At 34.4% G+C, this 25828-nt stretch overlaps 1 protein-coding gene across 1 annotated transcript in view; it reads left to right on the forward strand.

Annotated features, from left to right (window-relative positions):
* KCNH8 (potassium voltage-gated channel subfamily H member 8) overlaps positions 1-25828 on the forward strand; it is a 267106-nt gene that overhangs the window by 126261 nt on the left and 115017 nt on the right. The window contains exon 4 of the mRNA XM_036431582.2: positions 24200-24327. Within this exon, the coding sequence (XP_036287475.1) occupies positions 24200-24327 (128 nt within the window). The remainder of the gene's footprint in view (positions 1-24199; positions 24328-25828) is intronic.

Genomic DNA, 25828 nt, shown 5'->3' on the forward strand with positions numbered 1-25828 from the left:
GATCCCCAGCTGATTCACAGGCACATCAATGTTTGAGAAGCCTTGTGCACATGCATCCTTTAGAAAGGTCTTCTCTGGCCAAAACCGGTTTGGCTCAGTGGATAGAGCATCTGCCTGTGGACTGAAAGGTCCCAGGTTCGATTCTGGTCAAAGGGATATATCTTGGTTGTGGGCACATCCCCAGTAGGGGGTGTGCAAGAGGCAGCTGATCGATGTTTCTCTCTCATCGATGTTTCTAACTCTCTATCCCTCTTTGTAAAAAAATCAATAAAATATATTTTAAAAAAAAGAAAAGAAAGGCCTTCTCTGACCATATGGTCAGAAGTTACCCACTTCCCCTCTCTATCACATCTTCTCCTTCATTGTCTTCATAGCATTTATGGTTATCAGTGACAAAATCTGTTGCCGAAAGTTTATTTTGAAATTGTTCTCCACTCCATAAAAATGGAAGCTTCATCAGAATATAGGCTTTTCCCCTTGTGTTTAGGATCATAAATCCAACAAGTAAAGACTGTTCTAATAGTGAAAAAATAATAATAATAATTTGATTGTCGGGTGGATAAATAAATGAATGCATAAATGATGTCCAATTTAGGTAATTTGACTATTTGGAGATAGAACACAGTAACATTCTTGCTTTTTCTTAATTATCAAAGCAGTGTGTCTCAAGTGCACATTCTGATGAATATATTGTTTGGTTGTGTTCTGCTTGATTTAAGTCAAAGATAATTTGAAGGTATTTACCAAAATCAGTTCCTTCTCAAATTGTGTCTATGCTGTTGGTGTTGAGTAGCCCTTTCACTTCAAGTAGAATCTCTGCTGTTTGTTAAATTTTTGTTCTTGTTGACTCTGGGTCTGCCTTTCAGTTATTGAGAATCTCAATTTGTTCACAATATTTGAGACAACTGAAGTTGTTTGAAGTTCTCCAAAAGGATAGGTGTTAAGCCACTGATCAGATACTAATTTAGGTCTGACATGATTATATGTACTTTGAATATTTTAATTTTCAATGTGGGATATAGTAATAATGTCCCTTTCACTTGCTGAAATATTCTGCCTGATTTTTTTTGTTTGCATAATGAAAGGACACATGCAAAAATTCTAATAGATAGTAGCAGCCTGAAGAAAGAACTATTATAAAAATTGATACTTTTTTTGAGGATATAGGTTTCGGTTTCAAGGAGATCTAAACCAACACTTATCAAATCCTATATAATAATCCTATATAATAAAAGGGTAATATGCAAATTGACTGACTGAACGATTGGTCACTATGATGTGCACTGACCACCACGGGGCAGGCATTCAATGCAGGAGCTGTCCCCCTCATGGTCAGTGCCCTCCGACAGGGGGAATGCTGTTCAGCCAGAAGCCCGGCTCATGGCTCACAGCTGGTGAGTGCAGTGGTGGCGGCGGGAGCCTCTCCCGCCTCTGTGGCAGCACTAAGGATGTCCGACTGACAGCTTAGGCCCGCTCCCTTTGGGCTCTCAGATTGCAAGGCTCCCTTCAGTGGGTGCAAGCCACGCTGAGGGACACCCCCACACACACCTCAAGTGCATGGATCTCATGCATAGGGCCTCTGGTATGTGATTAAATTTAAAATGGAGAGCTGAGATAGATCTTTAAAGTGACTAAAGAAATTGAATCACATCTGTATTTTATTGTATTACCTATATTTAAAAACCCACAGGTTGTGGGTTTGGTTTTTTTGTTTTTTTAATATATTCACCAATATCATTGTCTCCTAGAATCTTCTTAAGGCAAATAGTATAAGCCAGGGTTCCTGAGCTCAGTTGCCTTTAGAGACTGGGAGGCAATGTGATAAGTGAAATGCAGTGATCTTCCATGATGAGAACTTGAGGCCTGATACACATGGACTACTTCACCAAGTCAGTCCATTTTAAAGAAAAAGTTTTAGTATTCTACAGTCAATCAAAATATATCTATGAACTAAATTTCTTCTATTCATCAGTAGCTTATGATTACTGGACAAAACTTTATTGAAGTAATTATTCATCTACTTTTTATTTTAAAAAGTTTCTAGTTTTATTATTTTGAGAATGAAAATATGATTTTAACTCTTTTTGGTGAATTTAACATCTAAGAACTTAGGTATAACTGAATGACCAGTCACTTAAAGCACCAGATAAATATGTATTTAGACGATGAATAACTTCAGGCTGAGAGTTTTAAAAGCCATATAACTTGACTCCCTGGTTGGAAATACATTCATAGTGAAATTCTCCTTATCCTTCAAGAATTCATCTAGACGTCGGTATGAGGGAATGTTTTCAATTTAGGGATTGTCATGGTCATGCTATTGTCATGAATGATGGTAGCATCACTGGGACAGGCTGGAAACCATGGACAGAAAGGTCTGCAAGTGCCTGAGTCCTCAGACTTTAGCATCTTGTAGAGAGGCATGATTGGGACTGGCAGGACATCATGGGTTTGTGCTTCAGTGAATGGTAGAGGGGTGGTATTTTCCCTTTTGCTTTTATTTTATACTAGAGGCCCAATGCATGAAAATTCATGCAAGTGTAGGCCTTCCTTCCTTTCCTCGGCTACCGGCACTGGCTTCCCTCTGGTACCTGGGCTTCCCTCCTCCAGCCGCTGGCACGCACCCTGGACCTGGGCTGGCTTCCCTCCGCCCCAGCTTTGTGAGGAAGGACGTCTGGAATGATGTCCAGTCTAATTAGCATATTAGCCCTTTAATTATAGTTACCATTTTCCTTTAAGCCCTATTATAATATTATAGATATGGGTTAATGTGGAATGGATTTGACAGTGTGAGGAAAATAGACTATTGAGTACCAAGAGCATAAGTCCCAGTGATTTTGAGAACTGCTAGTTACCAAGTGGTTTCTTGAGGTAGAATCTACTTCTGTCACAGATGCTGTGAAGACTGCTGAAAGGGTGACAAGGGGTTTAGAATATGACATAAACTTGCTTGATAAAGCAGCAGCAGGGTGGGGGAGAATTGGCTCCAATTTTGAAAGAAGTTCTACTGTGGGTAAGATGCTATCAGAAAGCACCGCGTGATACAGAAAAATTGTAAAATGAAGAATCCATTGATGCGGCAAGCTCCATTGTTGACTTATTTTAAGAAACTGCCACTTGAGCAATCACCATCCTGATCAGTCAGCAGCTCTCACACCTTTCACTAGCAAGACCCTTCACCAGCAAAAAGGTAAGGGAACACTAAAGGCTCAGATAATGCTTAACATTTCTAGCAGTAAAATATTTTTTTTAATTTTTTAGACACAGTGTTATTGTACACTTAGACTATAGTAATTATAATTTTCAAATGCACTGAGAAACCAAAAAATTCAAGTGAATCTCTTTATTGCTATACTCGCTTTATTTCATTGGTCACTAACTAAAGCTGCAATATCTCCAAAGCATGCCTGTAGATGTAAAAATTCTAAACAAAAAAAGCATTTATTAATTTAGTCCTCTCAATAACCCTGTGGTGTAGGCAATACTATCATCAATGTTTTCAAAAGTTAAGTAACATGCCCAGGGTTACAAAACTATTCAATAGTAAGTGGCAGTCAGGACTTGAACCCAAGCCTTGTTTAGCTTCAGTTTGATCTCCTTTATTCACTGTACAATGGAATATATCCACAATATCATGATGTGATGAAAATATAAATTGTTCAAATTTGTATCCATTATAAAAATGTTACCTGGTCATTGATTTAAAAACGTGAGAAAAAAATAGGAACATATAGAAAAAATGAATGAGGAAATGCAGCATTTCGAGGATTTCTTTGGGGAAAATATATTTTTCTCACATCCATTCATCTATTTCCATTCTTTTTCTATGTCAATTTCAGTTTATTAAGCAATGGGTTTATCCTATAATAAACCTCACTTCTAGGAATTCTTAAATAAAATTTCATTTGTTTTTGTTGAAATTAAAGACCATTTTATTATGTTTGGATCCTTTACGAAAGAAGAAAACTAACATTTTCAATAAAATGCCTACTATCAATAAAATACTTTGACCCACCAATTATCCCATTAAGTTTTCTTAGAAAAGGCACTTTAAAAGTTGAAAATGAATAAATATTGCTGTACTGTATATGCTTTAGGGACATTAGAAAACCATCTAGTTTTTCTCTTATGAATAAACTTTATGTTCTTCTGCTTACTGCTTAGGTTCTCCTTATCTCAGCCCTTTAATTATAGTTACCATTTTCCTTTAAGCCCTCTAAGTCCACCTACTCCTTTGAGTCTAGACTGGCACATACTAATGCGTATTATATCTCATCACTTCCCGAGTATAATGAAAGAATAGCTTTTAAATACCTGCATTTTATGTATTTTAGCCCCATCAGGATGGCTGCTAAAGATAATTATGACACTCATTCAAGTTATAAGCCTATCATGATCCTTGAGAGAATAGATATTATCCATACTTAGTCACTTATATCAATCTTGTCCTTGCAAACCTGTAAAAACTCTTTTCATGCTGATAGTTTCCCTTCACTGACTCCCTTAAGAATCAAATTTCAAGATATATAATCCCTTTCTTACTCATTCTTCTTTCCTGGATTAATGCAATCAGAAAGCTTTCATGATGAATATTTCTATTTGCTATACAGTATGGCCTGCAAATAAAAAATGTGGCAGGGTGAAGGCCACATCAAGACACTGAAAGATTAAATGCATATATTTCTAAAATATCACTAAAACTACAGTAAAGTCCAGCTGATATGGCTCAGTGGTTGAGGGTCAATCCATGAATCACGTGGTCATGGTTCGATTCCCAGTCAGGGCACATGCCTGAGCTGCAAGTTGCGGGCTCCATCCCCAGTAGAGAATATGCAGAAGGCAGCCAATTTATGATTCTCTCAACCACTTATCTCCTCCTCCTCCTCCTACTCTTCTTCCTCCTCTTCCTCCTCTCCCTCCTTCTTTTCCCCTTCCCCCTCTGCTCCTCTTCCTCTCCCTTCCTCTTTGAAATAAATAAAAATATATTTAAAATTTAAAAAAAAAAAAACCTTAGTGGAAAAAATTTTTGGAGGTTTAATTGTGTTCCATAAAATCAGAAAGCACAAAGTCATAGGTGAACTGTTCCTTTATTGCATTCACTTGCTCGGAAAGAGTCACCAAACATCTAGGGATATCAATAAAAAAGAAAAATTCTTTCCTTTGCATAAGCCACTAATGGGGAGTGACACAAATAACTAAAATGCATTATTCGATATAGTAAAGCTGAGCTGTAGAAAATGTTTTGAGCAAGTGATATGATTATTTCTGAGTAGGAATGGAAGAGAGTGGGAGAAATGAGGGAAGGCTCCTCAAAGGATATAAGAAGGAAAATATTTGGATAGGATGGTATAATATAAACCAAAAATTAAATTCTTATAACATGCTATTAAGACCACTAAAAATAATAATTGATTCAGACACTATGGACATCTGACATCAAAGTCAACTCTATATAGAGATGGAATATGGTAATTTGCTTTGACACGGTGCTCAGTTTTTGATAGGTTAAGTGTCTCCCTTCACCGACTGTTTGTGTTTTTTGGGGGGCCTTTATTGCTTTAAGTAGCTTTCTTGATCTTCTATATTTAATAACTTCCTGGGAGAAAGAATGAGAATTCCAAACCCAAGATATGTATAAAATATGTGTAAGACAGGTCTATATCTTTACTTTCTAGCTCCTAGCACAGTGTTTGCCATATGGTAACCATGTCTTTAAAGAAACAAAAACGCATTTTGACCAAAACTGGTTTGGCTCAGTGGGTAGAGCGTCATCCTGCAGACTGAAAGGTCCCAGGTTTGATTCCGGTCAAGGGCATGTACCTTGGTTTCAGGCACATCCCCAGTAGGGGGTGTGTGCAGGAGGCAGCTGATCGATGTTTCTCTCTTATTGATGTTTCTAACTCTCTATCCTTCTCTCTTCCTCTCTATAAAAATCAATTAAATATATATTTTAAAAACACATTTTGGAAAGCATGGGTATTTACGAACAATTGGTGTATTGATTAGCAAAGCATAACAGGATGAGAGTATTTTCTTTGTATTTGTTTTTTACCTAAGTAAAATTCCAATGTTTCTCTACATAAATGACTATTCTAAAACTACTTAATTGTGTATCACTGATTTGTTAGGAGATTTTGACTGCTTGTTAAAAAATAAAGCTTTCATTAACATAAAGCAACTTACCAGAATAATTACCCATCTTGGTGCAGATTTCTTACCTTCTAGAAAATGTTGCCAAATCCTATCCATGGATGGATATAAAATATCAATATAAATAATGCGATTTTCTATTTGTGTTATTTATAGGTTTTCATAACTTAGGAATCATAACAGCATTGCTTTTATGAAGTCTCTAAGGAGAGACTATGAAAAAGAGGTTATCAGGTGTAAGGCAAGCTTTTGAAATGAGAGCAATAATCCTTAGATCATCGCATCCATATTGGTAAAATAGACTGCTGTTCTTGAGTTCAAAGGGGTCAGTTGTTAGAATCTGTTTCTTAATAGAGTAATTTTATGAATATGTCATAAAAACCATGTAGGGATGCCTTCATATAAAATTATTTTTAATAAATGGCTTAAATAAAACAGGACATGTATCATTATTTTACAGTAAAGGACCTATAATCCCAAACTGAGAAAAAATAGACTTTTTAAAATTACATTTTAGGAGGAACACAGACTTACTCATACCCAGAATTTTTAGAAAAAAATTCTAGCACTTGAGACCTTGTTATAATTTTCCTCTTCACTACAGTCAAATTGGTTGGTCTACTATGACTTTTGCTTTTTTGCATCATCACACTTGGGCATGGGCTGTTTCCTCTCAGAATGCCATCTCTTCCCCACTCTACACCACAATTACCCACTTCTCACTGTTAGTGCATATCCACAATTTACCCCACCATTAATCCCTTTATAAATGTTCTCTCCTGACTTTGATGTTTTGTAATACCTACCATCTTTGCCTCTATTAGATATGGGAGGCAAATCTATGGCATAGATACATCTACAGCATAAAAAAAGAATCTAATTACTTTATCCCCTCAACTTCCCTTATTTCTTTTCTCTTTTTAGAACATAAGGAAACAGGGCTATGTAACTGGTTTGCTATTGAAGATTTCATACTATAAAATAGTAGACTATAATTGACTTAGAAATGGGAACCTTGGCAAGTTGTATAAACTTGGGTAGACCTTTAATTACTCTCTCAGGCTTGGCTTAAATTATTCCATACCTACTCTGAATTTACTAGATTATGTCACTTCTCCTTGGCATTGACCTTATTAAAAGAATGGATACTGACTAGGACATGTTTTTGCACAATTAGTCACATCACAAAGATCTTCCTGATGTCATCAATAGCTAATCAGAGCTACTAGTCAGATGATATTAGTAAATACTAGAGGCCCAGTGCATGAAATTCGTGCAAGGGGCTCGGTGCCCACCGCTATGGCTGCCGTCTCTGCCTCGGCCCCCACCACCACGGCTTCGCCTGGAGGTCTTCTGGAAGGACATCCAGAAGGACGTCTGGTCTGGTTAGCATATTATATTCTAGATAAAGTCTAGATGGGAAATATAATATTAATATGGCACTTATGGGTATTAGGATAATCAGAATGATTTCTCTTAGGTTTTATTCAATATTAAAAGTATCTCAAGGAGTTTGCTCCTTCACTGCTTTTATGGGCCATAAATTGAAACTATGGAATAACTGGATAAGTTGTTACACAAGTCCCTTTCAGCTCACCCACTCCTATGAAAAAACACAAGGCCATTGTCTGGAATAATCCTTGTGTCATACCTTGTATAGTCAAGATGGGACCTCTTTTCTCTTGTTCAGGATGCCTGGGTTTTTGGAATTGGATGAGTTTAGTGTCCAGGTTTTCCTGAAGGTACTTTTTCTCCAAAACTGCCCTCGGCTATTTGGTCTTCATAAGGACATGCTGGCCTGTGAGCTGTTCTAGAAGTCCGGAAATATGAGTGGGTGCCTTCGATGGAGAATATGTAGGTAGTTAAGGCCTTTCACTATAGGTCATGCTAAGTGGTGTGTGAATTCTCCTGCTAAGACATGCCATCAGAAAAGGTTGGAGGATTGTCTGAGGACAGCTTTTCTCCAATTCATAATTTTATCCAGGGCAAGTTAGCTTGCTATATTTGTGATTTAACTTATAGGTTCAGGTCCATCTCTGCCACCAGCTAGCAGTATGACCTTGGGCCAGGCATTTTTCCTCTCCCAATTGCAACTTCTCCAGCTGCAATATAAAGTAATTAGACTAGATGATTTCTAAGGCTTCTTTTATTTCAAGGATGTTTATTTCCTTAGTCATACTACATGACAAGAAGGTTTATAGTATGCTATGTCACAATCTAGGTAAAATTGAGAATTGAAAGCCCTATTTTTCGAATCTTCCATCTGAGCTCACCAGAGGAAGAGAATACTCAGTGTGTTTGTCACCTGCACGATTATCAACCAGAAAGAGAAAAAAAAGAAAAGAAAAAAAAAAAAAGTCCTGTTCTGGCCTAAGATTTTGAAATTGAAGTACACACTCTTTTTTTCTGATGCTTCCACAGATTTAATTGGGAAAACCTAGTAAATACGTTTTCTGTGGTTAAGTAAAAAAGAGCTTAAGGAGTGTCATGTATAACATTGTAGATGGTCATGTGAAATTTCCAAAGGTCTGTGGGTAACTTAGGGTCCTATTTGTGGAGAACAACAAAAGTAGACATTAGTATCCATGCTGAAGTTAGTGAGAATTTGCATTTCAATGCTAGTCCTTAAATGGTCTGATTCTTATAAACCCTACATTTTATGGAGTTTGATGTTACATAATGGCGAAATGAATAGAATTGGGGAGTATTTGAACTTCAAATGTACTTGCTGGTGCGCCTTTTTTTTTTTTTTTAACCACCTATATTCAAAAACCTAGGATCAATTATATAAACTTTAAGTTTTAAAAGTTTTTATAAAGCTGGGTCATTATACTTTCTCCTTTTCTAGCAAGTTAACTCTCAAATAAGAATATATTTAGGAGAATGGTTAGTTCAGATTTTCATCCTCAGTTGCTCTTTCTCATTTGATCTAGAAGGGAGCAGCAAACTTTTTCTGAAAAGATCTGATAGTGATTATTTTAGGCTTTGTGGGCCATATAGTCTCTATCAAACTTAATTCTTCCTCCATAACAGAAAAGTAGTCATAGCTAATATGTAAACAAATGGATGTAGCTGTGTTTCAATAAAACTTTATTTATAAAAAAAACAGATACATGACTAGTTGGTGGGCCAAAATTTGCAGATTCCTGACCTACCTAATTAATTAACAAGTGATTCCTTCCTCAACCCGTTTCAATTCTAGATGGTTTTATACTGAAAATAGCATCTTTTTATGGCTCTTCTAATTACTAGACATGATTCTCTGGAAAGTCTCATTGACATGGGTCATTATATTTAGTACTCAACATGTATTAACAAGGAGCTAATCAGGTTGTTGTTGTGTTTTGTGTCTTTGGTAGTCCTTTAATTATCAGGTCATAGAAAATTTCATAACCTTAAGAAATGTAAGTTATGTTAGGACTCAGATCCATGGGACCATGCTTCGGTCTAGAGGAGAGGGAGGAAAGAAAGGAGTTTCTTTATAGCATGATCTAGAAGTGCTCCTGTTCTAGAATCATAACATACATGGCGCAGAATTATGCACTGTTAAAACAGGGGAGTAAGGTGTCAACACCAGAAGTAATAAAGAAAATGTTGGCTTAATTTCTGATTTAAGAGGTTAAGATGGGGAGAGTCCGATCAATGCAAGGAGGTTCAAGGACATCCTAGAGTCAAATGGGCAGAGTATTAGGAACCCAGCAAACTGGTGGATTCAACCATGATAATGAGAAATGGAAATCTTGCACTCTCTCTGTGATGGTTCTACAGACCCTTATCAGCTTCTTTCTTATCCAAGACTTTCCTTTAATGAATTGAGGGATTTTTCCCACTCTTGTCTCAAAAAACATGTAAGCACATAGGCAATTGCTGGCACTTAACAAGCTCATGATAAATAGAGGCAGAACCATAAAATGTTGATGTACACAGATCATTTGGAAATCTATTTTGGAGAGTAAAAAAGAATAGGTGTTAATCTATTGGTAGTTTGCCACTATGCTAACCCATCTGGAATGCTTTAGTATGCCCCCAAAATAATTTTCTTGTACACTTACAGATGTCCCCTGACTTACATGAACTATATTTACAATCTTATTTTAATTAGGAAATCATAGCATCACAGCTAGAGACCCAGGACCTTTTATCTTAGATTTTACTGAAATTATTACAGTTATCAATTGGACTCAAGTGAGATGCTATCACTTTTCAATTAAGAAAAAAATAAGAATATCTTATAGTTTGCCATTATGTACTAGTATATGCAAATTTCTACAAAACAAAATTTCTAAAGTTGTCAGAATCCCAGATCATTATTTGGTGAATTGATGAGCATGACTGGAGAAACAAGTTCCAGTTGAGAGTTAACTGATTCTGAATTAAACATTTAATGTCATCCTGATTATTAATGCCTGACCCAAAGATGTAAAATGAATTAAATCATTTATTGATTTTTATAGTCATTTGACTTCCATGTAAGTCTATTTCCTTATTTTGAAAAAGAAAACAAAAAAAAATTAGTAGTTCATCTTTTGTATATGATTGGTTGCATCATTTTATGACTGAATTATATAAAAAAGTCAGAGTTCTTATAAAATTAGCATATAAGCAGTTTTGCCAAACTTGGCATTATTGACATTTTAGGGTCTGATGATTCTTTCTTAGGGAGTGATGTCCTGTGTGTTGGAGGATTTTAGCAGCAGCCCTGGTCTCTACCCACTAGATGCCAGAAACACCCACATCCCAGTTTTGACAACCCAAAATGTTTCTAGACATTGGTGAAATCTCCCCTAGTTGAGTGGCATTGGTATAAAGCAGCTGAGCCATTACCCTATAACATATAGCATTAAAAAACAGAAGAGGGATTATATTACTAATGTTTCAGTAGTAGATGAATTTTGGTGTTGAGGTGAATACATTTGTGTTATTCGGTAATTGTGAGTGGTGTATTATTATGCAAAACTTTTTAAGGAAGTCCATTTTTTAGACATAAAACAGCCTTCTACAAAGGGCTCTCTCTTTGTCCCTCCATTCTTGCATATATATCATGTTATCAATAAGAGGATTGTATTAGAAGACTCTGTCCTTCAGTGGGAGATTGTGTGCAGAGTTGCCTTGATGGAGTTATATCTAAGAATAGAAAGTGAGTTGGACTTTATATTGGGATGTCCATGAACTAGCTGGATCACCTTCAAACCTCCCAGCACACCTTTTGTCCGGATAAATCAGGCTCCTTACTTTTTCTTAAGGTCAAGAAATCTGAATTATTTATCTTTGTCTCCCCAGCTCAGTGGCTGGCACAAGAGAAATAGATGCTTTAAAATGGGATGAATAGGTTGAATCTATTTGTTGATCTTGTAGACAGAGTTCCCATTATGTTTTCAACATTTGTTCTCCCTTTTTCTCCTTTATTCTTACACTTTCATTCCTACCTATTTCTTACTGGCCTGAATTCTTCACAAAAAATCCTATTCCATCACTGGCTCAAAGGATGGCCAAGACTTTGTTGCTTTGACTTCTATAAACCTGAGAAGAACCTAGAACAAAAATTATCAGTAAGGAATTTTAATGTAGGACATTGGGAAATACCAGTGAGAAAAATATTGAATCATTTCAGAAGCCACCATCAATGTGATAAAATTGTTACTGCTACAATTTATTAAGGCAATTCTTTTTATTTTTTATTTTTTATTGATTTCTACTTTAGAATTCCTATAAACTTCTCATCTTTGATTTCTACTTTAGAATTCCTATAAACTTCTCATCTTAAGTAATTTTCAATGTAGTCTGTAACTCTTAAATATAGACCAGTTTCCTATAGAACTTAATTATTTTTTAAAATCATTTACCAACACCCTTTTTGAAGTTGGCAGTCCTTAAGAAAAAAGTGCCCGTAAATATTGAGAAAGTAAATGATAAAGCAAAGAGCAAAGGCTTTGGAATTGGGTATTAATTAACTTGCTGCCTCTTGTATTCTACAAGGATGTAGGCAAGTTATTTAAAACTATTGAGGTGTATAGTAGTATTGTTATCTTTGAAGTGGGACAATGTCTACAGATGTCATTATGAGAATTAGAGAAAAACAATTATTTAGGATGATATTTGCATAAAAGAGGTGGTTGTAAGTCAGTCATTAGCACAAAAGTGATTGTGATTGCTGGTGATTGTGGAGGTGATGGTAGTGATACTCATTAGAAATGGACACGTCATCTCTCTGGTAGCTTTCTTACACCCTTTTCTGGGTCAGGCTTAAATAATATCTTTCCCTCCATCCTGTGCCATATGTTGGTACTCTGTTGGCTATTAACTAATCCTTGTTAAACAGCTAAGTATCCCTTCCATAGTATTTATATCTTAATAGAAGTGTTCTTTAATGTCAAGTATAGGCTCAAGATGTGAATGAATATGGAGACTAAGGTGACACTACCCTCATTGTTCTGTCTTTTCCTGATAGTTTGTTTTCTCCACTCCAGGACCCCAAAAGCAAGTGTATCAGTTAGCTTTTGCTGCATAACAAATTTTCCCCAAACTTGTAAACAATAGTTTATTATTCCTCATGATTCTTTAAGTAGGCTATGTGGGTTCTTCTATTCCAAATGGTGTTGACTGGAATCACTCATGTAGCACCATCAGCTTGGAACTCAGCTGGGCCAGAGCATCCTAAAGAACTTCACATACCCAGTGCCTTTACTGGGGAGGATGGCATGACTGGGCGTTGTATAGTTTTCTCTCCATCTTTATCTCTATATCTCTATCTTTGTCTCTATCTCTATCTCTATGTCTGTCTCTATAATTTCTATCCCTGGCTCTAGCTATCTCTGTCATTATTCACTAGTTGAGCCTTGTTACTTTGCATAGAGGATGGGTCCAAAGAGCAAATATGGAATCTGTGTAAGTCCAGAAGTCACACACTCTTTCCTGCCATATTCTTTTAGTGAAAGCTACAGTACCAGCCAAAATTCAAGGGGAGAGGAAACAAACTCTTGAAGAGAGATGTGTATGAATAAGAATGTGAAAATTAGTTGGTGGCCACATTTGCAGACAGTCTGCCACTCTGGAAAACATTTCATTCCACCCCATGTTTTACCCTCTCTTCCTCCTGCATCCCTTTCTCCTGTCAGGATTAGAAAAATCCATGGTTTCTCAGTTTACAAGGGGCAAGTTGTTATCATTATTCTCTTTAATGCAATACAATTACTAGAAAGTACATGGGTGTAGAGACAAAGAGATCTACAAATAGATGCCAGGTCTACCAATTCCTAGTTGTATGACACTATTCATGGCACATCAGCTCTTTTACCTCAGGCTTCTCATCTACCAAGTTTACCTTATAGGGTAATACAAGGTTTATGTTACTATAATTGAAACTTAATAGATGCTCAATAGATGCTTCTTGTTTCTATCTCTTTCTCCCAGTTTTCCTTTTACCTTTTTTGGAAGAGGAATACATACACACACACACACACACACACACACACACACACACCCACACACACACCCCTTCTAAACATTTCTTAAAATAAACACATTTGTCCTAAGCCATGTAATAGTTTCCATGATTTAGAGAGCATTTTGATAACTACTCTTCTCTTACACTGATTGCCTTATTCTTTCTGGAATTTGCCATGTAATTTCTACCCTGAAGTCTTGGTTCACATTTTCCTCTTGCCTAGTAATCCATCTTCTCTGCCTGCTCCTAGATCCACATGAAATCTTTTTTCTTTTAAAAGCATCGTCTAATGTTTCGGGTACCTAATATTTACAACTTTGTGTTTTCATTTATATTATGGCCCTATACTCCTTTTCTATCAGTTTTATGTTTCAGAGTGATTTTAGGAATCTTTTAAACCTTCCCGCCAACCCACATCAACTACCCACTCTAAATTTCACACACAGTAACTAGAACTAAACCACTGGCGACTTTTCAGTAACAGCATGTTGACTTGGATTCTTCCACAGAACACAAGCATTAAAACCTTGTTTTAATGAAAACACATCCATGAAAAGGTCTGGAAATTACATTATTCAATGTCTTATAAGCCCTGTTGGAAAAATATATGTAAACAGAAACTAATAACAATGATTAGGTAATTTTTGAGAGAACAAAATTGAAGTAAACACATTAGCTTGCTTGATTCATGCATTATTTTTTTATAATTTGAATTTCCATTAAAAACTCCTAATAAGTGACTAAGCATTAAAAACATAATAGTAAATCTGTTTTTATCATATTATATACCTTTTATATATGGAATATGCAGGGACTTTATTCTTTTGTATGTGTTTCTGGATAATAATTTTTAAATTTATGTTCTTGATAAATATTGTCAGGACTGTGTCCTGAGTAGATAGTTAGATCACAGTTCTGACCAATTCATTAGCATTTTTTATGACTAAACACAATTTCTTTGGTCTTTCTACCTCTATAATTCTCCTTTGGTGCATACTTCACTCTAAATCCGAAAGCAAAAGTCATCTTCCCTTTCTAGACTACTCTAATATTTTTCAGAGTTAAAATTAAATTATTTAGCTCAATCCCCAGTAAACTTAACCAAAAGTTTTCTCCCAGTCTGCTACTTAACTGGCAATACTCAACTGAAAGAAGTTTAGTTAAAAGCAGAAATGCATGGTCCTATATCAGATTGGTGTGTTATTTCTGATTTGTGTACATGCAACTCTCTCAGTGAAATTGTTGGTGCTCATTAAAAGATAATTACCCCAGCTTTGGTCCAGTTATTTGAATTTATCACCGAAAAACACTTTTATGATTTCAAAGGATTCAAAGAATAATTCATCAAAGTGTTTTCATTTCTATGATATTTTCTGAAAATGTATTTCCACCAATATTAAGTAGATTAAAAAAAAAAAAGGAAATGTTTACGCTTCCATTTACCATTCCTCCTCTGTTAACTGTTTCATGGATTTTTTTCTGATTTCAACACCTACATATTTTAATTTTTAAATGTAGGGAGTGGCAATTTCTAAGAAGCAAATGGCTAGTGTTTTACTACCTACATAGATTTATAACCACAAACTTTAATATCTTTCAGTATGTATAAATTTTTAAAAGAGGTTACAATAAAACTCCATGTATCCATTATGTAGCTAAAAATTCATCAACATTTAAAAGTGAATAAATATAAATTTGCTCATATAAATATCAAAGTAAATAATTCTTAAGTCATTTTGTAAGTTGATATATTAAGTTAAACAAAGGAATTTTATTGCTCCTTAAGCTATTCAAAGTAAAGTAACCTTTAGCTTCACTCCTAGAATTTATTATAATTAATACTTTTATTTTTTAACGTTATTTTTATTGTTGACACTATTACAGATGTCTCCATTCCCTTTCAACTTTTGCCCACCTCCTCTCAATCCCTCTGTTCCTTCTGGCTATCCATCACCACACTGTTTTCTGTATTAATACTTCTAAAATTCCTGAGTTTTTAATATCAGTTTATCTTAATCCCTCTCTTTTTATACTGTTTTGTTGCTTGAACTTCAGACTTTTAAAAAAATTAATTGATATTTTTGCTTCTTACTCTTAGGCGAGAGCTACTTGCTCTTGTAATAATCCTATGGCATTATTCTGATTTCTTACAACTCAATAAGAGGTCTATTCAAAGGAAAGTGAAGGCCTACCATTAAATTCTAAAATAATTTTTCTCTTTGTCTTTTTAGACAATCTTGCATAAATGCTCCTCCCAAATTTTCCCTAACCAGTGACTTAAATTCCTCACACAAAACAACTGAAATGAATATATAAGGACATTAATAAAGAACCGTATTAAGTAATAGTAATACCCACTAATAACTCACTTGCCTCTATCTCTGTACTAAATTCTGAGTAGCGTGCTTTTTAAGTAATATAATGCTATGTCTTCTAGACAAGAAATTGAGTAAAGCTAAAACATCTACTGCATTATTCAATACACTTTTCTAAATGTACTTTTTTTTTCTAGTTGAACAAAGTAGAACTAATACTACTCTCTTATTTTGACTTGAGAATACCTATCTAGTAATATCCATTTTCTTTAAATGACAGTTCTTTTATTGAATTGAATCTCATTTTGAAGCTCATTTTATAAGCTAGATACACAGAAATGGGGCTTCTTAACCAAATGCATTATCTGCTGGATTTTTCCTGTCCCACACTCTCACAATTCCATCCCTCTGACACTTCCCTGGGAATCTAAGAATCCCAATTAAAAGTCATGGTTCCTCAATGACTGAATATTTGATAATATTTTAAAATATGGTTATACACATGATATAGTGGCATATATTGATTCTGCTTTTTAGATAATAGATCAATGATAGATAGGCAGATAGATAAGTAGATAAGTAGCTATGCTGTCTCAAATTTTCATCAAAAGAAACTGAAGGAGGGAAGTGGGTGGAACTAAACAAGACTATACAGCATTCATACTTATTGAAGCTGGGTAATCAGAGTCAGAGTTCTATAGAAAAACAGAGCTAGGTGGGAGATACATATAAAATGTATTTAGATATTCAAGATCAGTACCAACCAGAAATCAAGCTGCACATTTTTTATTTGTTTTTTTTCTATAGATATATGTTACACTCAATAAAATGTTGACTTCATGATGTAAGTAAATAAACTGAAAATAATGATATCAGAATTGGTATAAAACATATATGACTATAAAATCAAAACTATGCACAGTATTTTGAGTATTTTTCTGAAAAATAAACTAAAAAAGATGAGTGATGAAAATAATGATGATGATAATTATCTGATAGGCGAAGCTCATAGCCAAATCCCCCACAATCCATAAATATGCAAACACATAGGGCTGTACAAAATATTTAATGAAGTATTTTTTCTTATTTTGTTCATTCATTAAAAAATTTATTATGGAAAAGGCTCTTTTAAATACTAGCAATAACAGTAAGTCATCTATGTCTTATAAAATGTATAAAGGTGAGATATATCTACAAATATATGCATTTGCTTTATAGATGTGTGATTTGTATATTTTTATAATAGAATATAACAATTAAGTATCATATTCTAGTAAGATCATTTTAGTGTACCAATTCTATAAAAGACAGACATAATATGCTTTGAGGAAGCACTGCTTTTGCCAATTGACACAAACTCTCGGGATGGGCCAGGAAAAACCAGCTCCAGGCTTTCATGCAGCTTCAGTTCTCCAGTGTTGAGAGCTCTTAAACAGCCTCAATATGCTGCACTCAAGATCAGTGAAAGCAGACCAATACCTGCACACAACATGAAAACTATTTTTTGACCCTATTTTAAAATAATTACAGATTCACAGGCATTTGCAAGGACATGAGAGGGAGAGGGAGAGAGAGAGACAGAGAGAGACCCCAGTTGTTCCCAATAGTACAACTTACATAATTATAGTGTAATATCAAAACTAGGGAATTGCCACTCGTATGTGTGTATAGTTCTGTGCCATTTTATCACATGGGTACATTTTGTGTGACCACCACAAGCAACATATACCAGTAGAACTTCTTTATCACTACAAATGTTTCCCTCTTACGATCCTTATATAGTCATACTACCCCCTACCCTGCACCATCCCTACAGATAATCTGTCCTTTGTCTCCAACAATTAGAAAATGCTACATAAATAGAATCGTGTCGCATATAACCTTTGGAGATTAGCTTTTTTCACTGACTATAAAATTAAGTCATTGATGTCAAAACAAAACAAAAAGCCTAGAACAAAATAAAAAATCAATCCACCAAATGTTAAATTATTTCTGGAAGTCAGTATTACGAAAGACATTCATTTTCTACTTTATGCTATTGTACATTTCTCAATTTTGTAAAATGTACACGTTATTTTTTTATATTCATATAATGTTTATGTACTATATAAATGCAATTGAGTATGAAAAAATGCACTAAAATTTTAAAAGGAAATGCACAAAACTCTTGACATTGAAAATAACCAATCATTATATACATTTTAATTTGTTGTTATTATTAAATTTTTCATAATGAATTTGCATTTTCTTTGGAAAGTTTTGGCCCTTTTGCAAATGACAAAAACTGTGAAGCTTCTAATGTCACCCATAAAATATGAGTTTTCCCCTGATTGCTGATAAATATCCTCTATTAAATTAGACTCTCCTATTGCTTGCTTATCATGAAGTTTAAAACACACACACACACACACACACACACACGGATAATTATATTTTTAAAATCAATATTTAATTTAGATTATATTATGCCTTTGCTTCTTTGTAAATTATATTAAGATTCCCTAAAATTAAGCTATCATTGGCATAATACTACATAGGCGTGGTATATTTCCTTTTAATATTCAGTACATTCATGTTTGTTTAAGATCTTTGGATCAATATAGTTTTGATATCAGTTTTCCAGACTTGTAGATTGCATTCAGAAATTTTCAGGCTTTTTTGTTCTCTGAAGCTTTAAAACAATTATTTGTTCCTTTAAGGCTTGATAACATTGACCTTTAAAACCATCTGAAATAGGCTTTAGTGTGGAGTGATAAGCAGTATAAGATGGACTCTTTCTTGACTTTTTACCAGTTATTGGTCTATTCAAGGTTATTACTTCTTTGGGTGCCTATTTTAGTAATTGGTTGTATCTCCCTCAAAACATTCAGTTAATCTAGAAGACTATGCTGATATAATTTTATGCAAAGTAATTAATAATTTTTAAGTTTTTCTAAATTCATGGTGCTTTTAAATTTTTAAAGTGTTTGTGTTATCTCTAATTTTCTCTCTGAATACAATTGCTATAAGTTTATTATCCTTTTTGTTTTATTGATCATATTTTTAGACTGTTTTTTATTTTATTTTACTTGCATTTCTATATCCTTTTAGTTTACTCCTATTTTGATTTCTCATTATAAAATATGGCATTTATTTTGTGACTTGAAAAGTTCTACATAATTTACATTTTAAATATATTTTTTGTCATCTGTTGGATATTTATATGTGATATCTTTTATGATGCATGCACATTAAGTATTCATTTTTCTCTGATCCATCTTTGATCTTATCTATTGGGTTTGGATATCAAATATTTGGTAACATTATTTCTTTTTAAACAGAATATTCACTTATTTTCAAAAGTCTATTAATTTTGTTTACTAAGTTCTTTTAAAATGAAATTATATAAAAACTTTGGGGAAAATCCAAATGCTTAGAATGTGAAGTAGAGGGAAGATTTTTTTTTCACCCATATGACCTACTTTTTGGAATCTTTTTGAAGTTGTCTTTGCAGAATAAAATCAGTTGTGAATATTCCATAAGCATGTGAAACGAATGGACATTCTATGTTGGACATCACTATATATATATATATATATATATATATATATATGTATATATATTACAAAATATCCCCATTAATTATATATTACAAAATATCCCCATTAATATATATATATATCCCCATTAATTATTGATAATAGTATTTAAATTCCCTATGATTTTATTTATTACCACCATAATCTACCATAAGACAGGTTAAATTATTTCACTGTGATTTTGTTTTTGTTTTTCAATTTGAATTGGGTTTCTAATGATTTTCTGCTTTCAAAATTACATAATTCAGAGCATATGAATTCATTTTTTATTATATGTTCTTATAGTTTTTTTAATATGGTTTTTTTTTAAAAGCCATCTTGAACCAGAAGTCTGGATTAATATTTAAATGGAACACATGTTCTAATATGTAAAAGATGTATTATTAAAGTATTTTACAACATAAAAGAGAGGACATGAGGGGAAATGAAAAGAAAATGTAACCTTTCCACTTCCCCTCAAAAAAAAAAAAAAAAAAAAAATGAGGGAGCATTTTCCAGTGTATGTCTCTTTCGAGGCAAGGAGTAAAATGGGAGAAGAAAAGACCACAAAGGAAACAATTTCTGTTTAGAAGATCCATTTTGACTCAACCTCAACAGGTAGCATAGATAAGTAAAAATATCCAATAAGAATGTACTTCCTAGTTGTCTACTGTAGTGAGGTGGGAAAAGCATGAGCTTTCAAATAAAATCAGTAAGGATTCCAAATCAGCCTTCCCACTTTGAATTTTGGCAAATTACACAATTTCTATGACCTTTAGTTTGCTTTTTAATAAATGGAAAAACTAATGCCTATCAAAGTGAGAATTAAATGAGAATGAAGTCAAAGTTTCTAGGCTAATGCCTACAACATGTTGGGGGCTAAGGGAATATTACCAATACATGATGCTTTGTTGACAAGTCCTAACTCACTGAAGTATAAACATCAAATTTTTTTCTGGAAATTATCCTCAGTATTGCTCAATAACTGAAATTGCTTATTTAATAGTCCTGCTTAATAACAAACCTAGTACCCCCTCCCCTAACATGTTACTCATTTACCTATAATTTTTTACTCGACGGTAATCTCCAAAACATTGCAATCTCTACCTTCTTCCTGTTAGTTCACTACTGTTTCCTTTTTTCTTTACCTTAGCTTTCACGTTTCATAATTTTAAAGTCTTGTTTGCATATACCCTAAACTCTTACACCTCTTATCTTTATCCATCTAGCAAAGTTGTAAACACATAACTATTTTCTCTGGCCTGCACACAGGTTGCTAAGGATTGCTCATATAAAACCTACACTAGGACAGATGGGAACCCCCCTAAATTTATTATTTGCAGTCTCAAATAGGGCAGTCAAATTCCCCAACACATCTATCACTTTTGCTCCACGGCTTGACAGCCCATCCCCTACAACAGATGTTTCAAGCATTCGTTGTCTTCAAACCACCAACTCCTAGCAATTATACCCTCATTCTTAGCATTTGACATTTGACTTAACCTCAATGAGAAAGAGAGAAGGAAAGAGGAGAGGATGGGAGGAGAGGGGAGGGGAGGGAAGAAGGAAGGATATAAAAGAGGAAGAGAGGAAAAGAGGGAGGGAGGAAGGGAGAGGAGGAGGGAAAGGAAAAGGGGAAGGAAATCCATTAATCATTCATCTTAAGCAATTGTTGGTCCACCCTCACCATCATCACCACCCTAAAGAGATTAGTCAGGTTCCACTATTCAGTGGTTCAATATCACTCTTGTATTGTCCCTTTTTTGCTGTGAAATACTTTATAATTAAAAAATATAATATATATGTAATATGAAAATATTATTACAAATCCTTGTACACCAAAAATCCAGTTTAAGGAATAGAATTCTTCTAATGCTATTTAGTAAGAAACATGGTGGCCCAGCTAGAGACTATATTTTTCAGTCTCTCTATAGGCGGCTGTAGTCGTGTGAGTATGCGTAATTTTACAGCATATCCATCTCCCTAAAAAAATATGTTGTATACATTTATGTGTTTGTGTACATGTGCAAATTACAAATATTGCTATTGTAAATATTTTGTACCTACATATTTTTTAAAATGAGCTGTTTTCTATTTGTAAATTTTTTAGTTAGGATCCATCAACCCAGGACCACTTTAACTTCTTTCCTCTGCTTGGGAGATTTTAGATCACTAAGTGAAATGATTTTCAACCCCAATCTTGCATGAGTGTGTGAATTGTGACAAAAGTTTTTAAAGAAACATATTTTTATTCCATTTAGGGCCAAGACCAATACAGGTACTTTGTCATTTCCCTTTGAGGGGCTCTTTTTAAGACTATCAAATTGCTGTTGTTGGATTTAGAAAATCTCAGCTATTAATTAGATTTTTTAGTGAGAAAGGAACTGGCTTACTGGCTGTCAGAAAGCTAATCTGGTCCATTTTGTAGTTAGCTTTGCCATTCCTCCTGGCATTGTGATGCTCCCTTATACTGCATAGGCAGGTGCTGGCTGTTCCCACCACATTTCTATAGACACTGGCTTAAAAATCTGACATGCTTGCACATTTGCATATATTTAAAGTTATTTCCTGATGGATTCATAATTACATTTTCAGACACAACTTAATAAGAGTTCCTAAAAACTAAAAAGTTGAGCGCATAAAGACGTGATCCTGCCTTCCAGCAGTACAATGAAATATGCTTTGGTCAGCCAGGAGTTTCCAAAACACTGTCCTTTTTGATGTTCTGCCTTGTATTTTCAAATCTGTTTTTAGTGATCAAGTCTATAGAATATAACATGTTTTATTTTAAACACACTTTCAATATAAATCAAAAGGTGAATAATTAAAAGCCGACAACCATGTAGCATCAGATTAGACTTTGGCAGTGAATAAAACATCCTGTTTTCTGTTCGTCAAAAGCATCCCAGGGTGAAGTGGGAATGGGGAATGATGAAATTCTTTGAAAGACTTGGAGTCCAGGCTCAGATAGGCAGGGACAGTGATACAAATTAGTCTATATGACATTCAATATGTATTGGCTTCACATACTGTTAATACTCCTTACTAGCCGTGTGATATGATATTAAAACTTTCAATTCTCTCATCTGTAAATAGATGACAATATTTATGAGGATTAATTGAAACAATAAATACTGAGGATCTAGGATAGGACCTGGCATATCGTAGCTATTGATAATAGTTATTATAGTCTATCCCCAAGGTAGCAGCTAAACCAAATTATTTTCATGAAGAAGAGGAATCAAAGAGCCTTCATAATACCACAGAGATTTAATGATGAAGCTTAAAGAATAGTTTTTAATTTTTGTATTTTGCAGTTATTGCAATAATTTATTTATGATTAATTATATGTTTACCGACTAACCAAACAAAGACTAATGTTTTTTAACATCATATAATTGATTGATTTCTTTACACTTGACAATAACCCTTTGGAAAAAAATAGCAAGACCCTACCTAATTTTACTGACATGAAGTCCAGTCAAATTAAATATTTAATTGCTGAAAATAAAAGTAGACATAAAGAATGGGAGAATGCATGCATATATTTTTTAAAATAATTTTTTTAGTAAAGACAGTTTTGTTATGCAGGTCATAATGTCTAGACACCTCAAATAGATTGATAAATGGGAAAACAAATTTTTTTAAATGTCTATTTATACTGCATAAAATAAATCTAAACTCAGGTAACAAAATGGGAACACTGAGCAGCATATATTGTATGACAAGAAAGTGGCAATTAGTACACAAAGAGCTCTTACGAATCAATAGAAAAATAGCAACTTAACTTCAAAATTGGCAAAAAATATGAACAGACCTCATAAAAAATAAATTCAAATAGATAATGGATATTAAAATGAAAGTTCACCCTCATTCATAATTTTGAAAATGCAAATTCAAACAATGATATTTTAAACTATCAAAATGTCAGACAGCACTCATTTTATATTTCATAACTTTGATGTACATGTGGTAAAGCAGGCTCATCCATTCACTCTGGCTTGGAATGTAAATTGCTAGAATGAAATTTGAAATACGTATATCAAAATTTAAAGTGAACATACCCACTCCTAGTCATTTATTTGCTTAATATGCTGACACACCAGTGCAAAGCTCTATGCAGAGTGTTTAAGAACTTTTATTGTAGGATTAGCTATATAGTGTTTTGGTGTGTTTTTTAATACTGGATAAATCTAAAAGTGCATGGTAAGGAAATAGTAAAATAAATAAGGTAAGCTATATACTTAATATGGTATGTTCTTGGCTATTAAAAATGAGAAGAACTACAAAGTGCATTTTGGAATAGTTTACAAGTTATAATGTAAAAATATAATATGTAAGAATTTATTATAAACTTGCATCTATATAAAAATTAAATGTAGATACAGGATATATATTAGATATTTTTCTGGGGGAAATAAAGAAAAACATATTGGGAGCAGAATTTGGGGTATGAGTAAGGAATAATAGGAAAAAAAAGAGGTGAGAATTTTTTAATACTTTAATAGTTTTCTGAAACTTTTTAAAAGTTCCTCTATGCTCATGTAGGTTCTGCTTTTATTTTAAAAACTAGTGCAATTATTATGCTCATTAAAATATATCAATTATAAAGGACTAAAATTTTAAATGTCAGTAGAAGCCTTGTGCTCTTGAAAGGGAACTGTCTAAACTTGACATTCTTGAGATGAAATGATGCATTTATTTGGTGCTTAATGAGTATTATTTTCCCCTAGACAAAGCCAAGGGAAGATCAAGAGCAGGGACCCACTTCGACTCAGCCCGGAGACGGAGTCGAGCGGTCCTTTATCACATCTCTGGGCACCTGCAGAGAAGAGAGAAGAACAAACTGAAAATAAATAATGTAGGTGGATATGTGTGTACACTCTGAATGCTAGACTTTCCCCTGGTGGCAATGTTTGATTCCCTAAAGAAAGGCTCCATTTACTCCTTTATTGGCTTTCCTAGATTTTTTTTTTCCACTTTGGCTTGTGCTTTCCTATAAAGAACAAACTGGAAAAGGTCAGTAGTCATGAGGCATTTCTGTAATAAAAGTGCTTAATCATTGTGTTATCACAGCAGAGAGATTAGAATATTGCGGTCAGTACAATAGGATACTAGAGGCGCTGTAAATGGAGAGACACTGGCTATATTTTCTGGACAGGAGGATGCAGCAAGTCCTATTACACATTCACAGCATGTTGGTTAAAATTTCTCAAATTAAATTTTAGCAGCATCTACTTTGCACTTTATCTAATTTCACGTACTGATTTTATCCAGGGGGTCCATGAAAAAATCAAGATCATTACTCCTCTTTAAAAAATTACGTTTTATACAAAACACAGTTGGAAATTGCACACAGGAGAACATTGAATTTGAAATTTCATGCCATACATTATTCAACTTTGTAAAAAGTTGCACTCTTAGTAACAGTAGAGCTACTTTCTGAAACCTGGTGCTTATCTGTCAAAAAGCCATGGCGAATAACTGTGCCTGTAAAAGGTAATTCTACAGAGTTTTACATGACATATATCCGCCAGGATTTCACAATTGGTTCTTAGCACTAACAGACCTCACTGAGAAGGCCAGAACTATGTCTGTTTGGTGGTAGATACTAAGGATAATTTTTCAAACAATAACAATGTCCTTAATTTGCACTGTGGAATCTCTAGAGCATACACTTTTTGGGGGGGTGTCTGACTAGGGGTGGCAGATATAAATACTAAGGTTCTAACTTGCCAGTGACATTAGACAAAGTTACATCAAACAAACAGAACTATTTGGGAATCGATCTAAGATTCGTAAGTTCTGGGAGTTAGGGGCACAAGAGGATTCTCTGGTATCTTACTTTGTACAGGGGACCTCGAGATGACCTAATCTGACATACAATTGCTCTGATAAAATCGAGTCACGCATCAGATATACAAAATAGCCACTTCTCTGAGTGTGACCAACAAAGGAGATGCATTTGCCCAGGTGTGGAGGGAGATCTGACAGCGAAATGCTGCAAACCTGGTTCTGCTTCAGGGTGACTCCCTCTGGAAGCCAGAACAAGTTGTTGGGTCCATTTGTGCTCCAGGGCCATTGGCCATGCTGGTGTTGACCTGCCATGCACCACTGTTTTTTGTTTGTTTGTTTTAAATTTATTGATTTTTTCACAGAGAGAAAGAGACAGGGATAGAGAGTTAGAAACATCAATCAGCTGCCCCCTGCACACTCCCTACTGGGGATGTGCCCGCATCCAAGGTACATACTCTTGACCAGAATTGAACCTGGGACCCTTCAGTCTACAGACCAGCGCTCTATCCACTGAGCCAAACCAGTTAGGGCAATGCACCTAACTGCAATGCACCTAACTAATCTCT

This window comes from Pipistrellus kuhlii, unplaced genomic scaffold (genome assembly GCF_014108245.1).
Source record: "Pipistrellus kuhlii isolate mPipKuh1 unplaced genomic scaffold, mPipKuh1.p scaffold_m20_p_11, whole genome shotgun sequence".
Taxonomy (NCBI): domain Eukaryota; kingdom Metazoa; phylum Chordata; class Mammalia; order Chiroptera; family Vespertilionidae; genus Pipistrellus; species Pipistrellus kuhlii.